Raw genomic sequence first — 26,149 nt, 5'->3', positions numbered from 1 at the left:
CTCATATGCCCAGTTTTTAAACTGCTCTGGCTCCAGGACTGAACATCTGTAAAGGGAAGATAAAGGGAGCAATAGGCAAGCTCCGTCAAGATGTCTGGAGAAAGACCAGGGCAGGACTTAGGGAGGTAAAAATATCCCCAACTCATCAGCACCTAAGAGTTTCCTGAGTAATTTAAAAAGAATTCTCACTTTTCCGAATCCAAGAGGAGCAAGAAATGAAAGTACAATCCATATTTGGAACCTAGTATAGAAGCTAGAATGTCTTGACTCGATATACCCAGGTTTTACCCAAGTAAATAACTGTAAGCTAAAAGAATGTGCCATTCCAGGTGGTCTTGCGCATAAAAAAATAGCTGGGTTCCCAATGTTCCTTCTTAGATTTTTTTCCCCTCTTGAATTTTGAAACTGTTATTCCACAGAAGCCATGTGATGTAACACAGCTAGGAACACAGGCCAGGCCACTGCAAAATGCCTGTTTAGCGCTCCACAGAGTATGCCTAACGTTTCAAAGTGCCAAGCTGAGTTCTGAGTCTTGGAAGCAGGGATTATTGCAGAGGAAAAAAATAAAGGCAAAAAAATAATATCTTGTTCCTCATCAAAGTTCCCAGTACAGCTAAAATTATGCAAGAGGAAAAATGTTTCTATTCTGAGCTTCCTGGTGTTCTTAGGTTACCTTTGCCCCTTCTTACTATAATCCCTACTCAGACATATTCTATTCCTCAAAAATAAGATTATCTACTGTTCATCTCCCTGTCATAACTTTCTTAGTTGTCTCTAGCAGGTATTAGGAAGAAAGCAATCTGACTGAACCAATTCATACTAATGTGTAAATGACTTATTGTACATTCATCTATATACACCACACACACACACACACACACACACAAACACACACAAACACACACACACACACACACTCAACTGCATTACTTATATGTGTTAGGCATTATTCTAGCAGCCAGGGATATGGCAGAGAGAAAAAAAGGACAAGTTTTCTGCTCCCATGAAGTTTACATTTCACTGAGGAGAGTTAGATCAGCGGTTCTCAACATGTGGGTTGCGACCCCTTTGGGGGTCGAATGACCCTTTCACAGGGGTCGCCTAAGACCATCAGAAAACACATATATAATTACATACTGTTTTTGTGATTAATCACTATGCTTTAATTATGTTCAAATTGTAACAATGAAATTGGGGGTCACCACAACATGAGGAACTGTATTAAAGGGTCACGGCATTAGGAAGGTTGAGAACCACTGAGTTAGACAATAATATTTATGTGAATAAATAAATAAACAGCGAAAGGAATAAATTCAGAAAATAAGGCTATATAATACAGAAGAGTTGGCTGACCAGTTCATGTTGCATGGTTCGGAAAGGTCTCTTTAAAGAAGTGCCATTTAAGATGAGATGTAATGGAGACAAAGAGCCGGTCTTGTATAAATGAAAGAAAGGGCATTTTAGAAAGCTAGCTCAACCCTGAGAAAGGAGCGAACTTGGCGTGTGGAGGACAGTAAAAGACCAGTGGGACTGAAGAATAGTGGGGAAAACACATGGAAAGATAGTAGAGCTGAGTCACATAGGTCTTTATAAGCCCGAACAATGCTTTTAAGGTTTATCCTAAGTGAAATACGAAGCCCTTGAAATGTGGTCTGATTTATATCTTAAAACAATCCATAGCAGCCCAGCCCATGTAGTTCAGTGGTAGAGTGTTGACCTATGAACCAAGAGGTCATGGTTCGATTCCCAGTCGGGGCATATGCCTGGGTTGCGGGCTTGGCCCTAGGTAGGGGGTGTGCAGGAGGCAGCCCATCAATGATTCTCATATTGATGTTTTTATCTCTCTCTCTTCCTCTCTGAGATAAAAATATATTTAAAAAACAACAATAATCTATAGCAGAAGCATGAAGACAGACAGAAGGCTAGGGCACAGGCCTGAGTGAGAGAGAACTACTGTCTAGACCAGAGGGCAGTGGTAGAAAGGGAGCTAGGTGGGTTTGATCAAGATACACTTTAGAAGAAAGACCTGCAAGTATTATAAATGGGCTGACTGTGGGGATGAGGAAAAGGAACAAAAGACACCTGGTTGGATGATGGTACCATCTTCCTGAGAAAGGCAAGATCTGGGAAAACATGGTTTGGTTGAAAACATGGTTTGGTTTTAGAAAAACATGGTTTGGTTGAAGGGTTGAAGAAAACATGGTTTGGAGCTTAGGCAGTGGAAATCAACAGTTCTATTTTGGACATGGTAATTTTGAGCTGCAAATTACACATCTGGCATTGCTTCAGGGAAGGCAGTTGGTATATGAATCTAGACTCGGGAAATTCAAGGCTGGAGATACACATTTGGTAATCGTTGGCATACTGATGGCATTCAAAGCTTGGAGTCTGATGTGATGGCCCAGGCCAGGGAGCATGAACTGAGAAGAGAAGAGGGCTGGAGACCAGGCTTTGGCTCACCCCAACCGCAATCTACATTTCTTTTTACAGAAATAAACTTTAATCGCGTGGCCGCCACACTTTCAAGAGTTTATGAAGACAAGAGATGCACGGAGGTGGAAAGAGACCTCAGGACTCTTCTCCAGGCAGGCAGCTTTGTAAAAGGTGATTCAGGAAAAGCAGGTCCTTCCTCTACTAACCTGTGTGGGTCTTGGAGCTCTCTATGCACACCTAAGGTTGAGGGGAGTGAAGACCCTCAGGAATGTTTCTCTGCCAGGGGGTTATAATGAGCATTTGTTCCCCGTTGGTATGAGGAGGAAGCTCTGTCTCACCTACAAAGTCATAAGCTCTTTTTTCCCATGGATTTCCAGCAATTTGGTAAAAAAATACTTCAAATGGTATTTAATCCTGCCTTCAGGCAGGGAATGTTTCCAATGCCCTTCAGGCCATCGCAGGCTAAGAACCTAAGAGTCTCACCTAGAAAGGGGCAGCGGTGAATCAGACACTCGCCAGGAGCTCTTCTCCTTTAGGAAAAGGGTCAAGACGTCAGCCTAATGGATGTATGGAACACACTGACAGATTTCAGGGGGGAGGGGACAGAGAGGAGGACGGGGAGAGATCAAGCAAAGGATATATATGCATATATGCATAGCTCATGGACACAGACAATAATGTGATGAGGGCCTAGGGGAGGGGCGGGGGCTGGGTGGAGGGAGGCAAAGGGGGATGTGGGAACAGCTGTAATAGAGTCAACAATAGAAAGAAAAAAACAGTTTGGCTTAATATATTTGAATTCTAATGCTATCTTGAAATAATAAATATGTACTGAAGAAAAAAAAAAAAAGACAGTCTAGAGAAAAAGCTGGACCAATGCCAGTTAATGGGAGACCATGAGCAAAGAGGAAGAGCGTTCCTCATCCTTCTTCTGCCTGTAGCAACTGGGCTTTGTCACCGGGGAACAACAGCATTCTTTTTTTTTTTTTTTTTTAAATTCAGGAGATAAAATAAAGCACTGCTCGGAATCATCAGGAAAAGTCAGAAATATTATGTTCATTCAGCATCTTGTTCAATTTGCACAGCTGTTTTTTGAAAATAAAAGTCTGTTTATATAGATATGATTATTTGCGATTGCCTATGAATATATTGTTTGGGGAGCATGCTGCACAGTTAATATTGCAACAAATTACAGAAATTCTCCCAATAGCAGAGCAAAGAAATCTGTATCCCGATGGGAAGAATTTATGGCAGAGTCGGGAAAGCATTTTGGCAACAAATTATTCTGTTGTATTTTCCCCAACAGGCTTTCTTACTTCTTGATGCCTCTCCCTGGGAACTGAGCTGGTTTTAAGTGGCAGAACAAATGATCCTCCAAACACTGAGGTTTACTGTAATCCACATTTTGTGTTACAGAAAAATATTTTTTAGTTGTATGATGGCACACCATTCAAAAGCATTCATACAAAAGATGCAGGGAGCCATTTTGAAAGATTGGTGTTAGAAAAAGGAGCCAGTTTTGAGATATTAAGATGAGGAGTTGGGAAATTAAAAAAAAAATTTCTGGAACAAGGATTTGATGTAGGAAAGGCATTTTTAAAATCCTTTTGAAAGCAAGAGATGCATTTGCTAGGACCAACTGCTGACTTTGAATAACTGTGATGGGAGACCTAATTTTGCCTTTTTTACCATAATTTGAACATACTTTCCTCAAGGGTTAAAGCCACAGCCAACAACAGTATGTGCTAATCTGGGCACCATTTGATAGAGCGATTTAAGCCTTAGGCAAAGTAGACCTCAAGCATTTAGTTCTTTTAGTTGTATATATGTTCTATAAACAAAGCAACTTAAAATATGAGTATTTTACAATTTTCCTCCTACTTGGTAAATTTCTGGAAAAAATTCAAAATAAAGACCAAACGTGGAACTGCCAGAACAGAGCTGAGGTTGAGAGGCAGCCTGCCCTGCGTGGAGGATGAGCAGTCAACTGGAAGACTTTGCATAGCCCTGCTCACTAGAGCAGGAGTAAGAGTACATTCTAAATCCCCTGGCTCCCCGTCAACTCAGTTGGACACCAAAACCATGCCAGAAGTCTGAGCAAACATGCCAGGCCTGTGATTTGGACCCCCAAATTGTCCATCAGTTGGGTAGCACATATGCTATGGCTGCCCAGATACATACTGGTCAGATCTTCCTAAGCTATGCAACATAACTCATCACAAACCTACTATTTTATTAAATTCCTTCCACGTCCCAGAAGCTTCACCAGATGCACAATTTATAGGCATTTTTTCCAGTCCTGACCACATTTCAAAGTATGATTATCCCCCTTTTACAAATAAAGCGAGGCTCAGAGAAGTTAAGTAACTGATACTCAGTCGCTGAGATGATGTGTATCTGAGTGGAAAACAACTAGAGCAGTGGTTCTCAACCTTGGCTGCACATTAGAATCACCTGGGAATCTTTTTAAAATCCTGATTTCTGGGCCTCATCCTCCGGAAATTCTGTTTCTTTGTTACTAATGTTGTGGCCCCACCCCATAACAAAGAAACAGAATTTTCGGAGGATGAGGCCCAGAAATCAGGATTTTAAAAAGATTCCCAGGTGATTCTAATGTGCAGCCAAGGTTGCGAACCACTGAACTAGAGGATTCCAGCAGACGGATATACATGATTCAAACTGTACTTGTTTTCAGACTCAAAACCAAAAGCCAAAGCTGCATATTAGAATCACCTGGGAATCTTTTTAAAATCCTGATTTCTGGGCCCTATCCTCCAGAAATTCTGTTGTTTTTTTTTTGTTATGGGGTGGGGCCACAACATTAGTAACAAAGAAACAGAATTTCCGGAGGATCAGGTCCAGAAATCAGGATTTTAAAAAAATTCCCAGGTGATGCTAATGTGCAGCCAAGGTTGAGAACCACTGTGCTACATGGTAGAGAATGCGGGCTGCTCAAAGTTAATACCGTACATCTGTCAAGGTGTCAACTCGTGCTGGGGAAGAGGCCCAGACTTCAGTGTCAATAAGCTCTGATGTGCACCAGAATCACCTGTGAGCTCAAAACACACATTTCTGGACCCTAGGTCTTCTGATTTCATAGGTTAGTGGTGGGTTTCAGACATTCGCATTTTTTTTTAAAGAAGCTCCCAGGTAATTTTCATGCCCACAAAAGTTTTAAAATTACTGCTGTTAATGTCATGTTTGGGAGGATGATGTCATACTCAGAAGTCTGCCCAACCATAATGAGTGACAGTTGTGGGTTGGAAGAAAAATTCAGCTTATAGGAATGCATGAAGGGACACCCATGAAATGTGCACTTTGTGCGGTTACTTTTTCCCTGTCCCCATCAATGTCTGTCTCTTTTTATTTACTCCCATTAATACTTGGGTCAAGAGAACATTAAATCAGGTCTTCAGTCAGTATTTATCTTAGTTACCCAATGAATACAGAGTTTCATGGAAATCATCCAACTTTGCTAATTATATAAAAGACAGAAATTTTGTTCTTGAACATGATTCTGTAATTTTGTTTTGTTGTGTCCTTTTTGAAAGGGCTAATTGTATTGGGAAGCTCATCTACCCATCTATCCATCAAATCAACTTGCCCTCACCATGCAGGCCATGCAGGCCCTCTGGGAATGCTTTCCTGTCATCATCATGATACTGATCAGCTTTCTAACCTTGAAAAATGCCATGACAATGTCCTGGCAGTGACATTATGCCTTCGGGCTCCTGTCTTTCAGAGGCCTGGTTTGTTATCACAGACCTTGCAATTGTTAGGCAGGATAAGGTCATAAGGCAAATGTATTCCCTACCTGGTACTGAGGTTCCGAGTGCCACGAACACAACCGCAGTCACCGAATCTTTCAGGCCAATGGTGCAGCCGAAGTGGGAAGCCAGGTCGCCAATGAAAGCTGTCAGTACGCCAATCATGATGATGGAGACAATGAAACATGCCCAGCCATTCCAGTATTCTGTAGGGGGCACGAAGGCAAAGAGGACCTTCCAGAACACAGTCAGAAAGTGCATCACATAATCGAAGCAGGAGGGCAGCTTCTCCTCCCCACATTCGTCGTCGTCATCATCTTCCCCTAGAGAGAAAAAAACGGAGCACATTTCATCACTACTCCTGCTATCTGGGTCTCCCCCTCTCCAACCCCTCCTTCCTGGGCCTGTCACCCTCCTCTTGGAATGACCTGGAGGCCCTTAGAGGTGGGTGAAGCTTAGAGTTTTCTAAGAGTCAATCATAATGAAACAATTATTGTATCGTACTCAAGGTCATGCTCAATGTCATGGATTAATGGCAAAAAAAACTTAATCCCCTCCACACAGTTCTGGTTACAGGCAATCAACACACCCTTTCTATTCTCCTGTCACCTCCAGTGAGATTTGTCACTTCAGAGAAATGACAAAGATTTCTTCCAAAAGGCCGTGGCGCCCTGTGCCAGACTCAGAAGGAAGCCAGTTCTGAAGAAAGGGAACTGACAGAATTCTTCTACCAGGATTCTTTTCTTGGAACACATTGCTGTCTTCCAACGTCAGCTCTGGACATTCATGGGTCTATAATCCTCAGAGGACAACGTTCACCCGGGCCCTCCACTGTGGCTCTGGGCCTGCATCTCTCTCCAGCTGTATCTCCCGCAACTACTTCAAACTCAAACTGCATCCTAGCCAAATGGAATTACTTGCATTCTTTTTCAAACCATATGTACTGTCTCCTTTTGTCCTTCAGAACTAAATGTACTTGGCATGTCCCAATACCCCCTCCTGATCCTTCCCCACCTGTCCTTTGAAACTCTCTTCCTTTATGAAACCTTCCCTGAACCCCCTGGCCGCCAGCCAGTGCTGGAAACTCCTCCTCAGCTGCCACTTGTAACACTAGATCAGTGGTTCTCAAAGTGGACCCTCACCAGGAGCGGCATTACCAGGGCACGTGTTAGAAATGCACGTTTCTGGCCCCATTGAATCAGAAACCGGGGGGTGGGGGATGGAAGGCAGTCAGCAGTCCGTATGAACCAGGCCTTGAGGTGACTGTCATGCAGGAGTCCAATGAGACCCAGTCTCTAGATCAGGGGTCCTCAAACTTTTTAAACAGGGGCCAGTTCACTGTCCCTCAGACCGTTGGAGGGCCGGACTATAGTTTAAAAAAAAACATTATGAACAAATTCCTATGCACACTGCACATATCTTATTTTGAAGTAAAAAAACAAAACGGGAACAAATACCATATTTGTATTTGCATGTGGCCCGCGGGCCGTAGTTTGAGGACCCCTGCTCTAGATTATACCTGTTCACTTTGCCTCTCTTCCCCAGGTAACGCTGAGCCCTTCAAGGGCAGGAATGTGTTCATTTTTGTGTTCCTAATGTTTGGCCTCGTTTCCACCATGTGGAATAAGCTGGCTAAAAGCTTGTTAAGTGAATGAATACATGCATTAATTTCTCCTGACTTTATATAACTACTTAATTACATAATATATACACATACCATCATTTTGCCAATTAGATTATACTATCAATATGGAAAGAAATGCATACTGTTTAAATGCAGAAAGAAAGGCTTACCGCTTAAAGGAACCAGAAAATCAATGTAACAGTGTTCGAAATTGGAGACTTCGTTTATGGTGTGACATAACCCCCGTTCACATATTTTTAAATCGGGCTAGTGAAGGTCAGCTCTTTCAAAAGTGGGGGCAAACACATATACGTGTGTCTCGCAGCCATTTTAGAACTTCTCCTTGAGGCCTTTGCTCACCACCCCAAGCCCCCAACCTCGTCTCCAGGGTCTACCACCCCTCATTCACCTGGTGCAGCTGGCGGCAGGGGAGGCTGTCCGACCTCCCAGAGGACTGCTGGATCTGAGACTGCCGACACAGAGCCCATGTGAGTGCTCCCCGGAGGGGGGGAGGACTCTCCTCGGGGAGGCCCCCTCTGGCGCAGGTCATGTTGGAAACACCCTCTCACTCACAAAACGTGGAAAGGGGAATGGCTGGGTTTGTCATCTGTCCTTTTACAGGGAGGGAGGAGAGGCGGAGGCTAGCTCTTCCAGGAGGTCATGGCCAGAACCAGCATGCAAACAAACTTGGAGGATCTGTCTCCTCCTGAGGCTCTGGAAGGTCTCACGTAAAATGTTGGGAGGAAGCCGCCAGCAGGTGAATGGCATCACCCTGGGAGACTAACCGGGGAGGGGTCTTAAGTCAGGTCACCTGAGTGACTCACTGGAGGGAACAAGCATTGTTGACTGTGTTCAAGGAACTCTACAAGGAGCCAGGAGACGCAGGTGGCTCTCATACCTGGTAACCTAGGGAAGCAGACTAAACCTGAGCCTTGGGGATCCCTGTAAATATACTTCTGAGAAAATGAGACTTAAGAACAACCAATCACAGACAACCACCTCGGCTTTCCCCAAAAAGGCAACTGCTTAAGCTACAGCCAATCAAATTATGTCCTCTATTCTGACAAAGTCTCTCTCCTAGCTCCTGTGGGCGGAGCACTCCTAACCACTTCTGGTTTGATTCTGCCCAATTCGAATCCATGCTCACTCAAGTGAACTTGGAACATTTTAATGTGCTGCAGTGTATCTTCTAACAACCATTTCCTCCGGCACTCATGCTGTACAGTCATTACATATTTCTAAGATCACCCTTGCCTAAAAGCAGGAGGTGCTTTTAAATAAAAGTACGGCCCTAACTGGTTTGGCTCAGTGGATAGAGCGTCGGCCTGCGGACTGAGGGGTCCCGGGGTTCGATTCCGGTCAAGGGCATGTACCTGGGTTGCGGGCACATCCCCAGTGGGGGGCGTGCAGGAGGCAGCTGATCGATGTTTCTCTCTCATCGATGTTTCTAACTCTGTATCCCTCTTCCTCTCCCTTCCTCTCTGTAAAAAAATCAATAAAATATATTTTTAAAAAATTACGTATTATGGGTTGAATTGTTTCCACCAAATTCATTGCCCTAAATCCTAGCACCTCGGAATGTGAATATATTGGAGACAGGGCCTTTGAAGAGATATGTAAGCTAAAACGACGCTAATCCAAGCTGACTAGTATCTGCATAGGAAGAGGAAGTTGGGACTCACAGCCAGACAGCAGGGATGTGGGCACACACAGGAAAGACCACATGAGGACACAGCGAGCAGGTGGCCCTTCCCTCTCCCAACTCAAGGAGAGCAGCCTCAGGAGAAACCAAACCTGCCAACACTTTGATCTTGGACTTTTATCCTTCAGAACCATGAAAAAATGAATTCCTATTGTTTAAGCTCCCTAGTCTGTGGGTCTGTGGTATTTTGTCACGGCACCCTCCCAGAAGCCTCCTATGCCGTAACGCTAATGTGTAGGAACAGCCATTCTGTGTTTTTATAACCCACTCCTTTCTTGTGTCTTTCACCCATTTCTTCTTTTTTTCCCCTTCTTTCACTTTTCTTCCCATTTTCCTTTTACCCTAAATGTTAGCTCCAGGTAGAACTGTGAGAGCTACAATTGTCAGGGTGAATTGGAGGGAACGAGGAAGAACCATGGTAATTCTTTCTCTGCCTCCTTCTTCCCCAGCTGCCTATTCCAAAGTGGAGGCGGGGGTGGGGGGAGGGGGCTGCTGCATGTACCCCAGGAAAGTTCTGCAAAAGCACTAGACTTTCAAGTTGTAGTTATTTTGTACCTGATATTTTTAAATTTCCATATTTGTGGACATTTAATAATTTCATAGGACATATGATCAAAACAGTTTAGAAAACATTGAATTTTAATCAATCATCTATAGAAATACAGATTATTCTGCCCCTAACTCTACACAATTACTTAATTTTGAGTGTCTAATTCCATATTGTGAAGATGAACAAGGAAACAAATCATGAAGCTTCTCAGAAGAAATGACACATAAATCGAGAGTAGAGATTATATTTGTCTTCAAGATGAACATAATGACACCTTTCCTATGAGGGGTGTGCCAGAAAAAATTACATCACCTCTGTAAAGTATTTGAGGATATTTCAAGATAATAGTTATTATGGTAGTTACTATTTTCCTATAATTAAGGATTGTGACTGTATTTCCATATCATTAATTAATTGCTCAGTTCATATGCTGGGTTATCAGGGGTTACATTCTAGGCTTTTAAAAACAAAATGTACCTTGCCCTCTGGAATCAACTTCATGATCTATACGTGTGTAATGAAGAAGAGAGAGAGAGAGAGAGAGAGAGAGAGAGAGAGAGAGAGAGAGAGAGAGAGAGAGATATTGAGATTTCCTCCTGTGGGCTTCTAGCATTACAGGGAATCTTAAATATTTTAATACTTATGTCTGGAATGGGAGGCGCATCTGCTTTACTGCATTTGAAAGTAGAAGTGGCTTTCCCTTCTTTTTCCCTAGGATCTCATTCCTCTTTACAGATTTTAATCTCCAACTCAGATGTCATTTAAATATTAAAAATGACCACTGCCTGCATGGGTGATGCACAATTACCCTGTCTTGGAGAAGGACAAAGAAACATGTTCATCTATCACCATCTGGACTATACTTAAAAGTGTGTTCCTTGCAAAGATGAGTGGAGCATTAAAAAAAAAAAGCCAAGCTGGGAGCATCTTTTATGTGACAGCAAAGTTGATGGTAATCTGCCAGTTCTGCAGGCAGGCCAGCCCAGGTCACTGGAGGCTGCGTCATTCTTTCCAGCCCCTCCTCTGCATTAGCAGAGACGGCAGGCTGGTGGGTTTCCTTTTATAGGAGCCCAAGCAAAGGATCCTCTTATCTCAGAATCCTTCTTTTCAGCTTTATGGATTCTACTAATGGAAAGATAACAAAAAAAGCTGTATTTGATTAATCGGCTCCATAGCCTTTTACATGGTTTCCTTGATACATGTTGGACATCCTAAAAATATAACTACAAAAATAGCCGAATCGTTAAAACCACAAGTAGTGGAGAGGATCACTTCCGCTATTGATAGAAGAGTGCTTGCACTGGCCCTGCTCTGGAGCACGAACACAGACTATCATCAGCACAAGTGATCATGGAAGGCAACCCCTGGGCTTGGCACCTGCAGGTGACATAACATCTAAAGTAAACCAGAGATTGGTGTACATCCCGCTGGAGATGCTCAGGGTTTGGCCTCAGGGAGAGCTTTGAGAAATAGAAAAAGACACTGCTGGAGTGTCGTAGACACTCGGGTCAGAAAACTTATTAATTTCTAGTTCTGATAGCTTGTTTTGGGGAAGACTCTTGACCGTCCAGAGCTTCAGGTCCTTATCTGTCAAATGGATTTCCTAGCTCCCACACCACAGAGCCTTCTGTCATGAGGGCTAGAAGAGGAAACGTCCACGTCCTTTGTAAAGCTGCAAACCTCTTTGCAGGCAGATGTGCCATATTCCCTCACTGTTATTGTCAGAAGGAAGGCAGTGATCAGCTGGACCTGAGTTTCCTGATTTCACAGACCTATATTCTGCTTGAATGAAACATTATTGCTACAGCTTCTACAGCTTCTCCAAGCTGCTTGATTTTAAGAAAAGAAAAGAAGAAAGAAACAGAGGGAGAAAACATGATGGGGTGTCTAACTAAGTGACAGGCACTTAGCTAAACGTTCCTCCACACCTGAGCTTGTTTAATTCTTACAGTGACCTTGAGAGGTGGGCATTATTAATCCCATCGTGCATGTGAAGAACAGGAATGAAATTCAGAGAATTTAAGTAGCTTTCTGAAAATAATGACACAGTTGGCGGGTGGCTGAGTTGGGATTTGATCTCACAGCCTGGGAACTACTGGCTGCATATGATGTCTTGTTGAAGCCAGTTGAGGGGTATAGCATCTGTCAAATATTGATTCAAAGTTTGAATCTGCAATCTCTTCTGATGCCTAAATGCTCTATTAAAACAATGTTGCTATTTTCCCCAAGGAATGTGAAAACACTGCTTAGTAATGTTTGTGTTCTAAATTACTTTCTAAATACAATTTCTTTTCTAGATGTCATATCTTTTCAGCAGAGTCAGTCACATGTTCTTTCTCAAGCTCTTGGGAACCAACTAAACCAGGAAATAAGACAATAAATAAAGGCAGGGAATCGTGGTTGGGATCATTTTGGAATTTGGGATTTACATGTGACAAGTTCCTATTTTCATTTCTAGTTGTCAAAGGTCAACGGCCTAGTTCGGAATCAAACATCCTGGCTTGCATCTAGCTCTCCACTCTAGAATCTGCAAAATTGCCTATATTATCACAAATCTGCAATAGAAAGTACTTTGGGGAACATACGCTGCTGTTCATTTGAGGAAATGTCTGACCTTCGATTCCTTCCAGGTATTCATTTCTATCTATAATTATTAGTCCATTTTTTCCTCTACAAAGAGAATCCTCCACTATGGAACAGAGAGAATGATCAGAACACTTTCCAGAAGTGTGGAAGGATGGATATAAGGATGACACCTGTGGTCAATCACACGGTCACCCATGTGATCTTACGAGCCCAACAAGTGTTACTTAGCAGCCTTGTGAAATATACAAACCATTAGCTGTGAAGCTGGATCACTACAGTGGTTTTCTTCATTCTACACACATTGTTTTGGGCATAATTTCTTTCTAAAATTTTGTTCCTTTTTTACCAAGTGGGGTTGATTTCAATTTTGTGTCTTTTTAATTTCTGAGCACCAACGTTGTTGTCTTTAAACAGATTAACAGGTTAACTTGATGGAATGGGCTTTCTCCTCCATACCTATCACTTTCTTTTGCAACCTGATACACAGTCATTACAAATCAAATTCTACTCTTCTGTTGCGCATTTCCATTTCTCTTCACTTTCAGAGGTTCTGACAAAATCATAAAATATTTAAGATAAAAGAGACCATAGTAATCAGCTAATTTATCCCTTCTCACTTTTAAGAGAAAAAAAAAAGAGAACTGTGATTTAATTGTGATGACTTTTTATTCTCTGGTATCAGGATGTGTGTGTATTTGATATACAAGGGCTTGAGTTAAGCCCAGTGGCTTTTAGTGTCTTGCTCACTCAGTGATTTAAAACGTCTTTCATCTCCTTTTCCCTTTTACATGCTTATATATAATTTCTAGAGAGAAAAATTTTATCCATCTCTTCTAACCCTAAATGATTTCTATAAGCCACTAAATTTAATAACCTAAGATACATTCCTAAACAAGAATATACCTCTTGTTCTGGAGTTAGGAGAAATGCTATAAACATTTCCGTATAACCTAGTGGTCAGGAAGCATTTACTTATATATTCTCTGATGAAAAGTAGATATCTGGAATTTTCTGACCAATATATTACAAGATAATTCCTATCAATAGAGACCTCAAAACACAATTTACTCAAATTTATAGATCTATGGGTTACCAAAGCACAGAGGGAAAAGGTAGGTATTTGCTTCTGTCCACTGAAACATGGGTATTAGAAAATAACTGAACTTAAAGCACTGGGAGGGGTTCAGAGCTTACCAAGGTCAACTCCCTATTTAACGTGAATTTCTTTTAAATTTCCGCCAAATGGTCAGAGTCTCAGCTAATAGGGCATTTATGATCTCCCAACCCAAGTCGGAGCAGTTCAAGCTGTCAGCTTGGGCTGTTAGGTTCCACTAATTTGTTCAGGACCCATCCCTTATACCGTACGGAATAAATCCAATCTGGCTCCACATGACATTCCTTCAGGCGCTTGTAGCTGGTCACTTTCACATCACTCTCAGTCCTCAGCCCCGGATGCTGTGTCAGGCTGGTCATGCTCCTCTGAGCGCTGTCAGTCACAACTTTCCTTTTCAGAACATGGTGCCTGGAGCTGAATGCAACTCCAAGAGGCACTTAACGGGTTTGCTCTGGGGCAGGCCTTTTCCCTTTCTCTTTCTGGACACGTTAAGTTTTAGAAATACATGCACTGGGTTTTTGGCGGTCACATTGCATATTGTCATCCATAGAGCCTACTTACACATACCAATGAACAAAAACCCACTGTTTCAATGCCTTTCTAGGTCACGTCTTCCATTTCCCACACTGGTGTAATACATTTTGGGGACATACCCGCACAATCGTTCATCTATTCAAATGATTACTTACTATCTTTCAGTCCAAGTTAAACCTTGTCATTAGAAAACATGTACCTTGACTTCATAGCAGCTCTTTCTAAAAACGCTCCTTCTCGAATCCTTCACAATGTATTTCGATTGTGAAAAATGTCTCTTGGTGTGGCTGGGGGTCATTGGAGAGGATGTGAGCCCTGCTGTTGGGTTCTAGTCCTACTGTCCTCATCCCAGGCAGCCAAAGGCCTGAGGGCAAGGCTGGTGCCTTGCTGAGAGGTCCCTCTGCACTAGCCAGTGTGGAATCAAATTAGTGTGGAGCTCCCATGCCTGGAATCTACTGTGCTAGGGCACCCACACTGAGGAGACTGAGTTCAAGATTGCTGTAGACTTGTAACTTGGACTGCTGGCCCGTTCTTAGGGGACACCGGCATAGGTCCTATTAATCATTCCCACCCTCTACTTTCAAGCTAGAGATAGCGGTGGGTCATCTGTCCCTGAGTATCAGTGCTAGTTACTGCTCGTAGCTGGAGGGTGGGGCACAGGTGATGTGTGACAGTACCTGAAACGATGTGAGAATGCAACGCACTCTCTGTGAATAACCTCCAACCCTGTCTGGACAAATGACCTCCTGGGTGAAAATTTCCACAAACAACAAAATGCTTGCCAGCTCAGGCCATTATGGACCTTGTTAGGATGGTTAATACAGCCCAAGAAATATCTAAGGTGACAGAAATATTTCTCGGCAAGTGCAGCCACTGACAAAATGAAAAGCAGATCCACTAAGGGGTTCCAGCTCTCTGCAAGTTCGACTACTGGCAAAATGAGTCAGTTTAAAGCTAAAAATCGACTGTTCAGCCTATCTCTCTTTTAGAATTCCTCTACGTGCTCTGAGTGTTCTTAAAAGAGCATAGGTGGACATAGAAAGTCTTGTGAGTTTTTGCCGCAAGTTTTGTCTCTTGTAAAATGACTCCACATCATTCTGAGAATCTTGAAATTCAGTGTCCTCTTGCCCTTTACGGATTGTAGGATTCGCAGCAATTTAGGTTTCTGCAATAGAGAAGCCTGTTCCCTACAGACTTGAGCACCTAAAAAATGAACCCTCAACAAGTAGAACTGCTACTCAGCTTGCCTAGATGCCCCTGCTCGTTTAGTTGGTTTAGGTACAGTGGGTAGTATGTGGGCACACTGGGTTCTAAGATCGGCCTGAGGGTTCTGGCAACACTTTGTAAATATTAGAAGTTGAGTGAATTAGCCTCCTGGAGTGTGGGAAGTTGAGTCATGGATGAACTGTTTGGGCAGCAATAGCCCTTCAGTTTTCAGCAAACTGCTCCACGCTAAACCCTAGGAAAATGTTGACATTTATATAAAGGGTTGGGCTGATGTGTATCAGCGGCTGCCCCACAGGCAAGGAGTCTGAAGACCATCTGGATTTTAAGATGCTGCTGTGATTAATCTGTGAATTTGGGTTTACTTAGTGAGTGCTTTCCTTCATGCACCTGGGAAAACACATACATCCCGCTTAATCTTCCCAGCAACCTGTGAAGAGTAGGTATTGTTTTCTCCATTTCAAAGATGAAGAAATGGAGGCTCGGAGAGTTTAAATAATGCTTATGAGATCTAAGACTCTTTCTACTACTTCACTGCCATGACTTGACCCATGGATTCCTGAGAGAAACATCACTGTGGTTTGTCCAGACAAATCCATTCTGATAACATCTAAGTCCATTTGGCTGTTTTATGAACAGTGTAATAGGGAAATAACTACCTCTTAAAAAACCCTCTGTATATGGCAACATATATAAATTATTGAATTTTTTGGGGGGGAAAACATTCCCCCGAATGGCTGGTTCTACGTCCTTTCTTCTTCCTAATGAGTCTGGTTTCCCTTTCATCTTTGGGAAAAATTCTCCCGTAGTGGTTTATATTGGCCCTATTGTGAAGCGGGTGGCAGGTACCTATCTCTCTGTGTAGCAGATGGGAAGGACTCTAGACCTTCAGCAACGACAACTCCCCTCCTCGGCGACTGCTTTCCTGGTCTCAGGAACCCTTGAAGGGACTTTGTTCTAACGATGGGTTTGTGAGTTGATTTGCTGGCAAAGTGGTGACCATAGCTGAGAATCTGAGGTTCTGACCATGGCCTCGGTTTGCACAGTACAAAGTGACTGCAGCGCCTTGGAGCACCCCTCACCTGCTTGCCCTTTCTCTCCTCTCTGTTGTGATTTTCAAAGAGATCCCCGTGATCAGGGTCCTCCGCAGGTAACAGAGGCTTTGATGAGTGACGTGCTCCTGGGCACCTCACAGATGCGCCTCGTGCTTCCATTTCTTGTCCTGGAAAATCGAGGCTAGCCATCCCGAACTTTCTCTTTGGTGCTGTTAATAAGTAATTGAGATTTTTAAGAGAAGTTATGATCTTATATGTAGTAATATCTGCTTGTTGTGGGAGGATTAGCTCATTAGTAAAATTCAGATGGAATATCTCCATGCCCTCACTGCTCATGAATACCTTTTTTTTTAAGAGAGTAGGCTGGGTAAGTGGGTGTTGACAATCAAGTTTGTCTGTCTGCCAGTGGCTTTTTAGTCTTTCACCAATAATAACCTGAATCAGGCTGCTGTGGTGCTATTCTTCAATGTGAACCATCTTAAAGAGATCTCTTTCTCTCTCATTCCCGCTAAGTCTGTGGCCTATCTTCTTTATTTGGTTAAGGCACAGTGCAAATGCTATTAAGTGTATAGATCTGAACTCTAAAAAACATTGCAGGTCACTAATTTGAACCATAAGCCTAGACTGAACCCCCAACCTGGACCCATATCCATAGTAAATTTTCTAAAGGAATAAAGTGGTTGAAAGAGGGACTTTATTTGTACCATCCATTTGTTCCGTGAATATTTATTAATCATTTCTGTGTCAGGCTTTGGAAATGCAGAAAAATAGGCCTAAAGGAACTTCCCAGGGACAAGAGATAGTAGTCAAATAAAACAAACGGCCTGGCTGGCGTGGCTCCGTGGTTGAGCATCAACCTATGAACCAGGAGGTCATGGTTCGGTTCCTGGTCAAGGCACATGCCCAGGTTGTAGGCTCGATCCCCACTGTGGGGCATGCAGGAGGCAGCTGATCAATGATTCTCTCTCCTCATTGATGTTTCTATCTCTCTCTCCCTCTCCCTTCCTCTCTGAATAGATAGTAAACACAGCTTGTTACCGATCAAGGCCCTGTATTTAAAAAAATAAATAAAATGAACGAACAAACACGATGACTTCAGATATCAGTATGGGCTCTGAGGACAATGAAGTCAGGTGATAAAATGAAGCGTGGCTGGGAGGATGCGGAACTCCTCTGAGGAGGTGATCTGTGAGCTGAGACCTTAGGGATGAGAAAATCCAGATGTGGAGGGAAAGCCTTCCGTGCAGCGGAACTAGCCTGTGCACAGGCCCTGGGGCAAGAGCAAAGGGCCAAGAATGGAATTAAGCCTGCGGCTTAAGGCATTATACTCTCGGAGACACACTCGTGACAAGATGGAAAGAGGACTGGCCTGGGAATCACAGCCCTGGGCCGGGGTGTGAATCCTACCTTCCATTTTCCCATCTCACAAATGGGTTCACGAACACCTCCTGCACAGGGCTGCTGTGAGGCTGGTGTGAACACAAAACAACTGTGCACCAGTGGCAGGGCCGCCCCATTCAGTGCCTTTACATTTTTGGCCCAGGAAAATTTTGGGTCTTCGCTTTGCCTAATCCTGAAGCATCACATCATCAAGAAGCGCCGGGGTCCTTAGGTAACATCAAGGGAATAAGGGCTAGGGTACTGGCTGCACCAATGCGAACTCCAAGACAAAAAGGAGAGCAATGCGGTGCTCCAGCAAGAACCTGAGATTCTAAAACAGCCTCTCCGTGACCTAGGATGACGCTCTTTCCCTCTTTGGTCTCAGGTCCTTGTTGACCACAGCCAGGAGAGTTGGAAGAGCTGATCTGTAAGCTCCTTTTCAGCCCTGTGCTGGGATTCTGGTCTACGATGCTCTCACAGGTCTCAAGACCAGCCGGACATGACCAGACACAGGCAAAGTAAAAGAGAGGCAAGGGGTGGGGAGTGTGTGTCAAAGCTGTGATTGCAGGAACCAGAATGATGAGGTCTTTATCGCGGGAGCAGGCTGTGAACAGCAAGAATTTATGCTGCAAGTCACTGTTATGAGTCGTTTCCCTGCCTTTGGGGTGTTGTGTGTGTGTGTGTGTGTATGCATGCCCGCATGGGTACACATTGGCTAAGTTTTTCCCTCTTTCCGCCTCTTAGGATTATGCTGAAATGTTTCCTCCTCTAAAAGCCGTGTACAAAGGCTCACACTTGGGGGTGAAAACCCCCCAGGCCTGGTGCATTGATTAATAAGCAACAACGAAAACTGTGCTCACAACGAAAATCTGCATCACAGCAGCCTTGCCCACAAAAGAGCTGCTGGATCCAGTGATGGCGCATTGTTTGCAGAGCTGAGCTGCCGCCTCTCCAGACAAAAGCCGCATTAGAGACGTGACTTCGGGCTTAAATGAGAGTGCTGAATCACTCTGGAGCCTTCCGACACAGTGTTCTCCTCCAGATTGTGCAATAAGCAATTTCAGAGAAAAACAGCCCAACAAGCCAATATTCTTTTCAGAAATACCAACGAAAGCATACCCAGGGGCCAGAAAATAATTGCTCCTTTCTCCTGCCCTCTGTGCTCCCACCCCTGGGTAGCTGGCCTGCCTCGTTCTGGAGCTGAGAGATGAAGCTACCTGATTCTATATGGTATCCTGCTATCAGTGACATTTTAAAGCTGATAGGCATCCCAGATTTGCGTTGCCTCCCTACCAATATGGGCCTAGTATTTTTTATTTTTTACATTAAATGCTTTATTTGCCATCCATGTTAAAGCATCATTACAAAAAAAGTGACGATTTTAGCCATATGTTGAAAAAAGGGATGAGAACTAAGTTGAAGGACAGCAGTGTTCCTCACATCTCCTGTTCAGAGTTTAAAATAACGGCTACTCTTATTAGTTCAAGCACCTAGCGATTAGAAGCATGAAAACCTACCGGCATAACTCATCGTACCAAAGGGACACAGCAGGAGCTCAGAGGACAGGGTGGGCATCGAGTCAATTCTGCTTCGGAAGGCCTGACGTATCTTTTAGCAGCAGATATAAATGCAATCCCTAAGGTCACAGGAAGTCCCCCTGGGTTCCTCGTGATGGGCTTAAACTTGGGCTTTCTAGGACGTGCAGTGGCTGTGCCTACTTTCCATGATTGACGTTGCCCCTGGTCCTTCTGCATCTCTCTGCAATGCCTGCACACTCATTTCCAGACCCTTCCCTTCCCCACGTGCAGCTGAGAGTGAAAGGCTCATCAACTTTGTCCCTTTTGTCTGCATCAACTCACGCAAAACTGGCCACTTAAGACCCGAATGAAAGCTGTCGGAGTGACACCGAAGGTTGTGCTAAAAGCGTACGTGCTGCTGGACTCAGGTGGGTTTTCGTATTCAGCTGGCCGTTTGCTAGTTGTGTGACACTAATTAGCCACCGCATTGGGCTTCAGGGTTCTCAATTGTAAACTTAGGACAAAAATACTGACCTCATGGTAGAGCTGTGCAGAACAGAAACGAGGTATGTAAAGTACTGGCTATAAATGGTAACATTATTTAAGCATAAAGTGAGCCCCAACTTCATAATGATACAGGCTTTTGAAAGACTTTCTTTAAGGCAGTTGTAACTACTATTTTTTATGAAGCCACATCACTTTTTCACAAACCTGTCAACTTATGATTTTCAGGTAAGGAAAATTAATAATTATTATAGTCACTCAGGAAACAGCAAAATGAAAACTCCAATCTCCAACACCCTCTCCCCCCACCTTTTATTTTGACTGTCCTATAGTCACACTGAGGTTCTTAAACCTGACCCAGCAGGATTATTCTTTTAATTGCTTAAATGGGATTTTCCTATGACCCAGGGTTGACATGTTAAATGATGAGGGTGTCTCCTCAGTAATGATGATCAGTAACAGAGGAAATGCTAGGAAGATACCTGCTTAGACCAGCTTGCATGGCAATCCCTTGGAACTCATGTGAGATGCCATTTTTGTTATGTTTTATTTAGGATTATGGAATGGATCAGTCTTCAGGTTGACAGTACTTTCCAGTGAATTATTTATCTGGGGGAACCCTAGGGCTGACAGCTTTTGCTATTAAGTAATTCAGTTTAATTGAGAGCACTTATTACTCCACAGAGCGTGCATGGATGAAAGACTGGTGACAGAACTAGTTCCCATCTTTGTTTGGAGGGCTTGGGAGACCATGTCCTTCACTCTTATTTAGCTGAAGTCACATGTTTGATTGTAACTACTGTGAAGCACAGTGAGTGAGGACAGGTAACTGCACCTACCAGCCTGGCCTCGTGTTGAATGCCTGCCTTTTTACTGTAGGGGGTCCCACGGGCATTCAAGCTCCAGTCACGGGGCAGGAAGAAAAGAGACCCTTTCAAAGTCATCATCTCAGTTTCTTGGAGGCTACACTTTAAAAAAATGTTTTTTCAATTACAGTTTACATTGAATATTATTTTGTACTAGAGGCCCGGTGCACAAAATTTGTGCACTCAGCGTGGAGTGGGGGGTCCCCTCAGCCCAGCCTGAGCCCTCTCGCAGTCTGGGAGCCCTCAGAGGATGTCTGACTGATGGCTTAGGCCTGCTCCCTGTGGGCCTAAGCTGTCAGTCGGACATCCTTAGCGCTGCTGCAGAGGCGGGAGAGGCTCACACCACTGCCGCTGCTCTCGCTAGCCATGAGCCTGGCTTCTGGCTGAGCGGCTCTCCCGCTGTGGGAGCGCACTGACCACCAGGGGGCAGCACCTGCATTGAGCATCTGCCCCCTGGTGGTCAGTGTGCGTCATAGCGACCAGTCGTTCCACCGTTTGGTCGATTTGCATATTAGCCTTTTATTATATAGGGTTATTGACTATATTTCCTAGGCTGTATTTGGAGCCTATATTTGAAGACTTTTTTCTCATCCCTTTCCTTCTAGGAGAATAGATATGGCTATATACTGTTATTGTGCTGAATATTTAATTTAAGCAAGCCGGGTAGGTGTTCATTGCCAAAGCTGTGTGGTCCATGAAGCTCAACGCCATCGGGATGTTGCAGAACTATGACAGCCATGGAAAGGGCCCCCACATTCCAATGTTGGACAATGTCTTAGCACCTGCCTAGTCCAAAGCTCTCCTTCCAAGGATGATAAAACCAAAATTCAGAAAGGTTTAATACTTTGGCAAGGTTATACAGTTAGTAAGAACCAAGACTACAAAAAGTGTCGTCTTTTTTTTTGCCACTTTTGAATGTTCCTTCGTTGTGACAATGCCCATAAATACTAGGCAGACATGTACAATCTTTGTCAAAAGTAAAAGAATTTCAGAAAAACTCTTAGTGCTATAGACGTAAAGTTATCCGTTAACAGAGGGCAGTGTGCTGGCCTTCTGAAAGAACATCACAAATTACTAGGCAGGAGAAGCCTGTGGATGTGCCTAGGCCAGGGATGGCGAACCTTCTGAGCTCGGCGTGTCAGCGTTTTGAAAAACCCTAACTTAACTCTGGTGCCGTGTCACATACAGAAATTTTTGGGGATTTGCCACCATAGTAAAACAAAGACTTATATTTTTGATATTTATTTTATCTATTTAAATGCCATTTAACAAAGAAAAATCAACCAAAAAAATGAGTTCACGTGTCACCTCTGACACGCGTGTCATAGGTTTGCCATCACTGGCCTAAGCAAGCAAACTCCTCCCTCGTGCTGAACGGAACTCACTGGCACTCTCCCTAAGGCAGCGATTTTAATCTGTGCGCTGCAAGAATTGTTAAAACATGCAAGACCTGACTACTTAGTCAGGGGCACTGACCGCTTTTCCCTTAGATTGTCAAATAAGAAAATGGCAGCAATAGCCTTTTGGTGTGAATGAATCAAAATTATACCTACTTTTTTTGTCATATTGGCAAAAATACATTTTTCATGTGCTGCAGAATGTTACTAATTAGTTTACTAGTATGTGTGCCATGAATAGAAAAACACTGAAATCACTGCCCAGAGGGACTCTGAACGAGGCTTCAGGAGACTAAAATACTAAAGTAAAAACCTTCCTATTTCATGCTGCAACTCAGTTATTCAAGTGAATAAAGTAGCATGCCATATAAGGTGCATGTATGTGTATGTCTCCATTTGCATGTGTCTAGCATATCTATGTGTGTGTCTGTGTGCACACATGTTTGTGTGTTTGCACACAAACATGCATGTCTATGTATGTAGGAATCTTTATAGTCACAAAGGAAACAGGGCAGAATGAAAACTCCCAATCTCTAACACCCCCCCCCCTCCCGCCACCACGCTCTGTTCTATAGTCACACGGAGGCCCTGTCAAACCTGACCCAGTAGGATTATTCTTGTAATTGCTTAAATGGGATTTTCCTATGACCCAAGGTTGACACATGAAATGATGAGTGTCTCCTCAGTAATGACGTTCTCCTCACACTGGAATGAATCCCAGGCTGATCCGGACCCTGCACTGCCATTGAACAGTGTTACTTTTTGAGCAAGTTACATTGTTTTTCTGAATCTCCATTTTCTTATATATAAAGCCACATGTCTAACGCTATAAAGCTAAACAGACAAACAATGTCTTTAGTCTTTTAGAAATTTTAGTAATTAAATTGATTTGACTTCATTTACACACCAGGTAGTTATATTTTATTTTAGGATCTTCAGTATGATTTGCCTCACAATGACCAAGTGTGGTCTCCAAAAGTATAGACAGCCTTTGTGATTGATGAATCCTTATAGCACCCCCATGAGCGAGGAGCAGTGGTCACTTTAGCTGAGGGAACTGAGATTTAGAGGTGAAGTAAGCTTCCCAGAGTCACCCAGAGGGTCTCTGGAGGTCTGGGCCACAAACCCATATCTGCCTCCAAAGCCAGGCTGGCCATGGCCCTCCCGCTCACCTCACCGCAGCGCAAGGCTGTGGTGAAGCACAGCAATGCAGTAGTTGTGGGATTGGCATTGGCATCTGGTTCTCTTTCCCCAGCTGATGTTTGCCCTTCTCCTGGACACCCCAGTGCTCCCTTGGATCCTAGCTGGTACGTAATTTCTTAAAGCCAACCCTCCATTCTGTCCTGGCAGAGGCACTGGGGAAATTCACACTGGACGTGCAGGGCATGCTAGCTTTGCTTAGACATCCATCTCTCTGCCGACACATTGTCAGCCAAGCTGGTGGAGGTGCTGGGCTGCCTTGAAAGTTTCTGACAGCCAGGCAACTGCGGCAGCCACTGCTCCTGGTAACTCCAGCAGGAAACGATGGGAGGACCACTGGGCCCTGACTGCTTAATCCCTACCTAATCTCTGGAGTCTCATAAATCCTTTCAGTCTTCAAATATTGAACAGTAAGAACTTGGTTCACAGACACATGATGGTCATAGGAGGCCCAGCAACTGAGCTATGAAATTCAGGGAAGGAAGGGGACTAAAAAGATTGCCAGGGGTCTACCTTGAAACTAGTTTAAATATAATCAGTGAGAAACAGAGGCGAACTCCTGCTTACACAATTATTATTTTTGTTTAGCAAGATATATAGACTTAATTTTGCACAGAAAATTACATAGGGAAACGCTCTCAGTAGAGCCACTGCAAAGCAATTCCATATTTTTAATAAGGCAAATCTTTCTGATTCGCAACTATTTAGCCATGAAATCTTAAATCCAATCAAAGTCTGTTTTTAATAAATGCTGCTTTACCAATTTTATTGTCCACTTAACAGCCTAAGAAAATTAACATTCTTTAGATGCTTAATTTTAATCTTAAAGACAAACACTGAGCTTTCTAACTGCCATTCAGGTAACTGAGTGCCTGTAAAATACGGGTTTGCTTTCCTGATATTCGGTCTCAAAAATTGTAAATCAGGTCAATGTACCCTGAAACCTGCAAATTTCTAAGCAATTTTGTCTTACTCCCCAGCAGTCATTTAAGAGCATAAAAACCCAATATGATGCATAAGAATACTTGAGAGGTTTTGCATTTCATTCATTAACATTTCTTCAAAGTGTTATAGGATTCCAGGGCAGGAGAAATGGGGAAACTGAGACAGGAATGTTAGAACAAGGCCAAACAGTGTGAGCAATTTGCAGCCAGCTTGTAACTAACCAGCCATTATCTCCTCCAGCCAAGGACAGGAGAGCAAAAAAAAAACTTCCCTAATGAGAGAATGCAGAAAGGGAGAAGGTAAGGGGGAAGGAAAAAGGACAGTTTTACTCCCTAAGCAGAGAAGCCAGGAGTATCAAGGCTTGGCATGACAGAGTTGCCGGGGCTTCTCATAAATTCTGGGAAGTCTACAACAAACTAAAAAAAAGAGGGAGGGGGGAATCTTGAGAATCAATCTGTATCAAATTATGCAGCAAAGGAATTTTTAAACATATGGACAGGAGGGTATATAACCCCTCAGGCCCCCACCCAACCTGATCTTCAGACTAGCTGAGAGCCCGTCTGCGCTTCATAATCCAGATGTATAGGTTTGCTTTGCCTTTTCAATAAAGGTGCATACTTTAATAGCTTTAATAAACTGGCTTTTCCCAATACAGTCAGTCTCTCATATAAATTTATTTACATGAGAAGACAAGGATCGAGGTTGGGGACAGGCCTCTCTCACTGGCTGTTCGGTAACACCCGGTGGGAGGTGCCTATGACAAAAGGAGCTGAGCAAAAGTTAGTCCCATCTCGAGAATGGCACCAGGAGAGGTGACCAGACTAGTGTCATTCAATGAGAGAGAGGTGGGAACACTTTCCTCACTTTGCAAGTTCTCTCTCTTAAGGGCAGTGGGCAGCACATTGGACTAGTAGTTAGTGGATCTGGGCTCTGAGTTATGTTGCAAAGCAGTACTGCCTAGCTGAGGCTCAGATTCCTCCTCTAGAGGTAAGAATACTCTTAATACCTCTTTCGTAGGATTTTGAGAGGACTTAATTCAACCTAATATCTAAAAATGTTTGCAAGCCCAAACCTTCCCCATTTCAAATACGAAAGTATAGCATCTTTATGGGTGTTTCTCTGTATACCTACTCTGCCCAGGATCAAATACACAACTTTGGCCAGGTTTGCAGCACAATCTTTCACTGTTTAAATCAACCCTTTCCCATTGCCATAGAAGGGTCATAAAATGTTTACCCTGGTCCCTGCGAGTTACAAAAAATGTGTGAATGAACCAACACAAAACCACTCCATGACTAGAAAAACAAATCTGGTGTTGATGTGTCTATTACAGTGTCTTCCTGGCCACTGTCCAATGCAGCTCACACACACACTTCCTGTCTCTCTCCATAGCCTTATTGTTGTCATGAACAATATCCTACATAACATACATATTTTACTTATTTTCTGTATGAATGTAAGCTCCATTAGGGCAGGGGTGTTTGCCTGTTTCATTGCTGTCATATCCCTCACACCAAGAACAACGATTGACATATAGAAAAACGAATGGATCATGTCCAGCACATGACCACTAAACAGATGCTCTTATAGCTTCAGTCAAAGGAAACCTGGAAACTACTAGTAATGGTGCATTAAGTCTTAGGTTGCTTTTGATATTTCAAATCTGATGTGTCAAAGTCCACAATAAAATAATTGGGTTATTTTTTTCACATCTTCTACCATTGGCCTCGCCAACAGTTTCTTATTCAAGT

At 43.3% G+C, this 26,149-nt stretch overlaps 1 protein-coding gene across 18 annotated transcripts in view; it reads right to left on the bottom strand.

The window, feature by feature from the left end:
• The window catches only part of SLC8A1 (solute carrier family 8 member A1), a 313,327-nt gene that overhangs the window by 26,947 nt on the left and 260,231 nt on the right, over positions 1-26,149 (bottom strand). For all 18 annotated transcript variants that reach the window (XM_059660003.1, XM_059660004.1, XM_059660009.1 and 15 more), the window contains one exon: positions 6,248-6,523. In XM_059660003.1, coding sequence (XP_059515986.1) covers positions 6,248-6,523 — 276 coding nt within the window. The remainder of the gene's footprint in view (positions 1-6,247; positions 6,524-26,149) is intronic.

The sequence above is a fragment of the Myotis daubentonii genome, chromosome 12 (assembly GCF_963259705.1).
Source record: "Myotis daubentonii chromosome 12, mMyoDau2.1, whole genome shotgun sequence".
Taxonomy (NCBI): domain Eukaryota; kingdom Metazoa; phylum Chordata; class Mammalia; order Chiroptera; family Vespertilionidae; genus Myotis; species Myotis daubentonii.
This window is presented reverse-complemented; position numbering and strand designations above follow the sequence as displayed.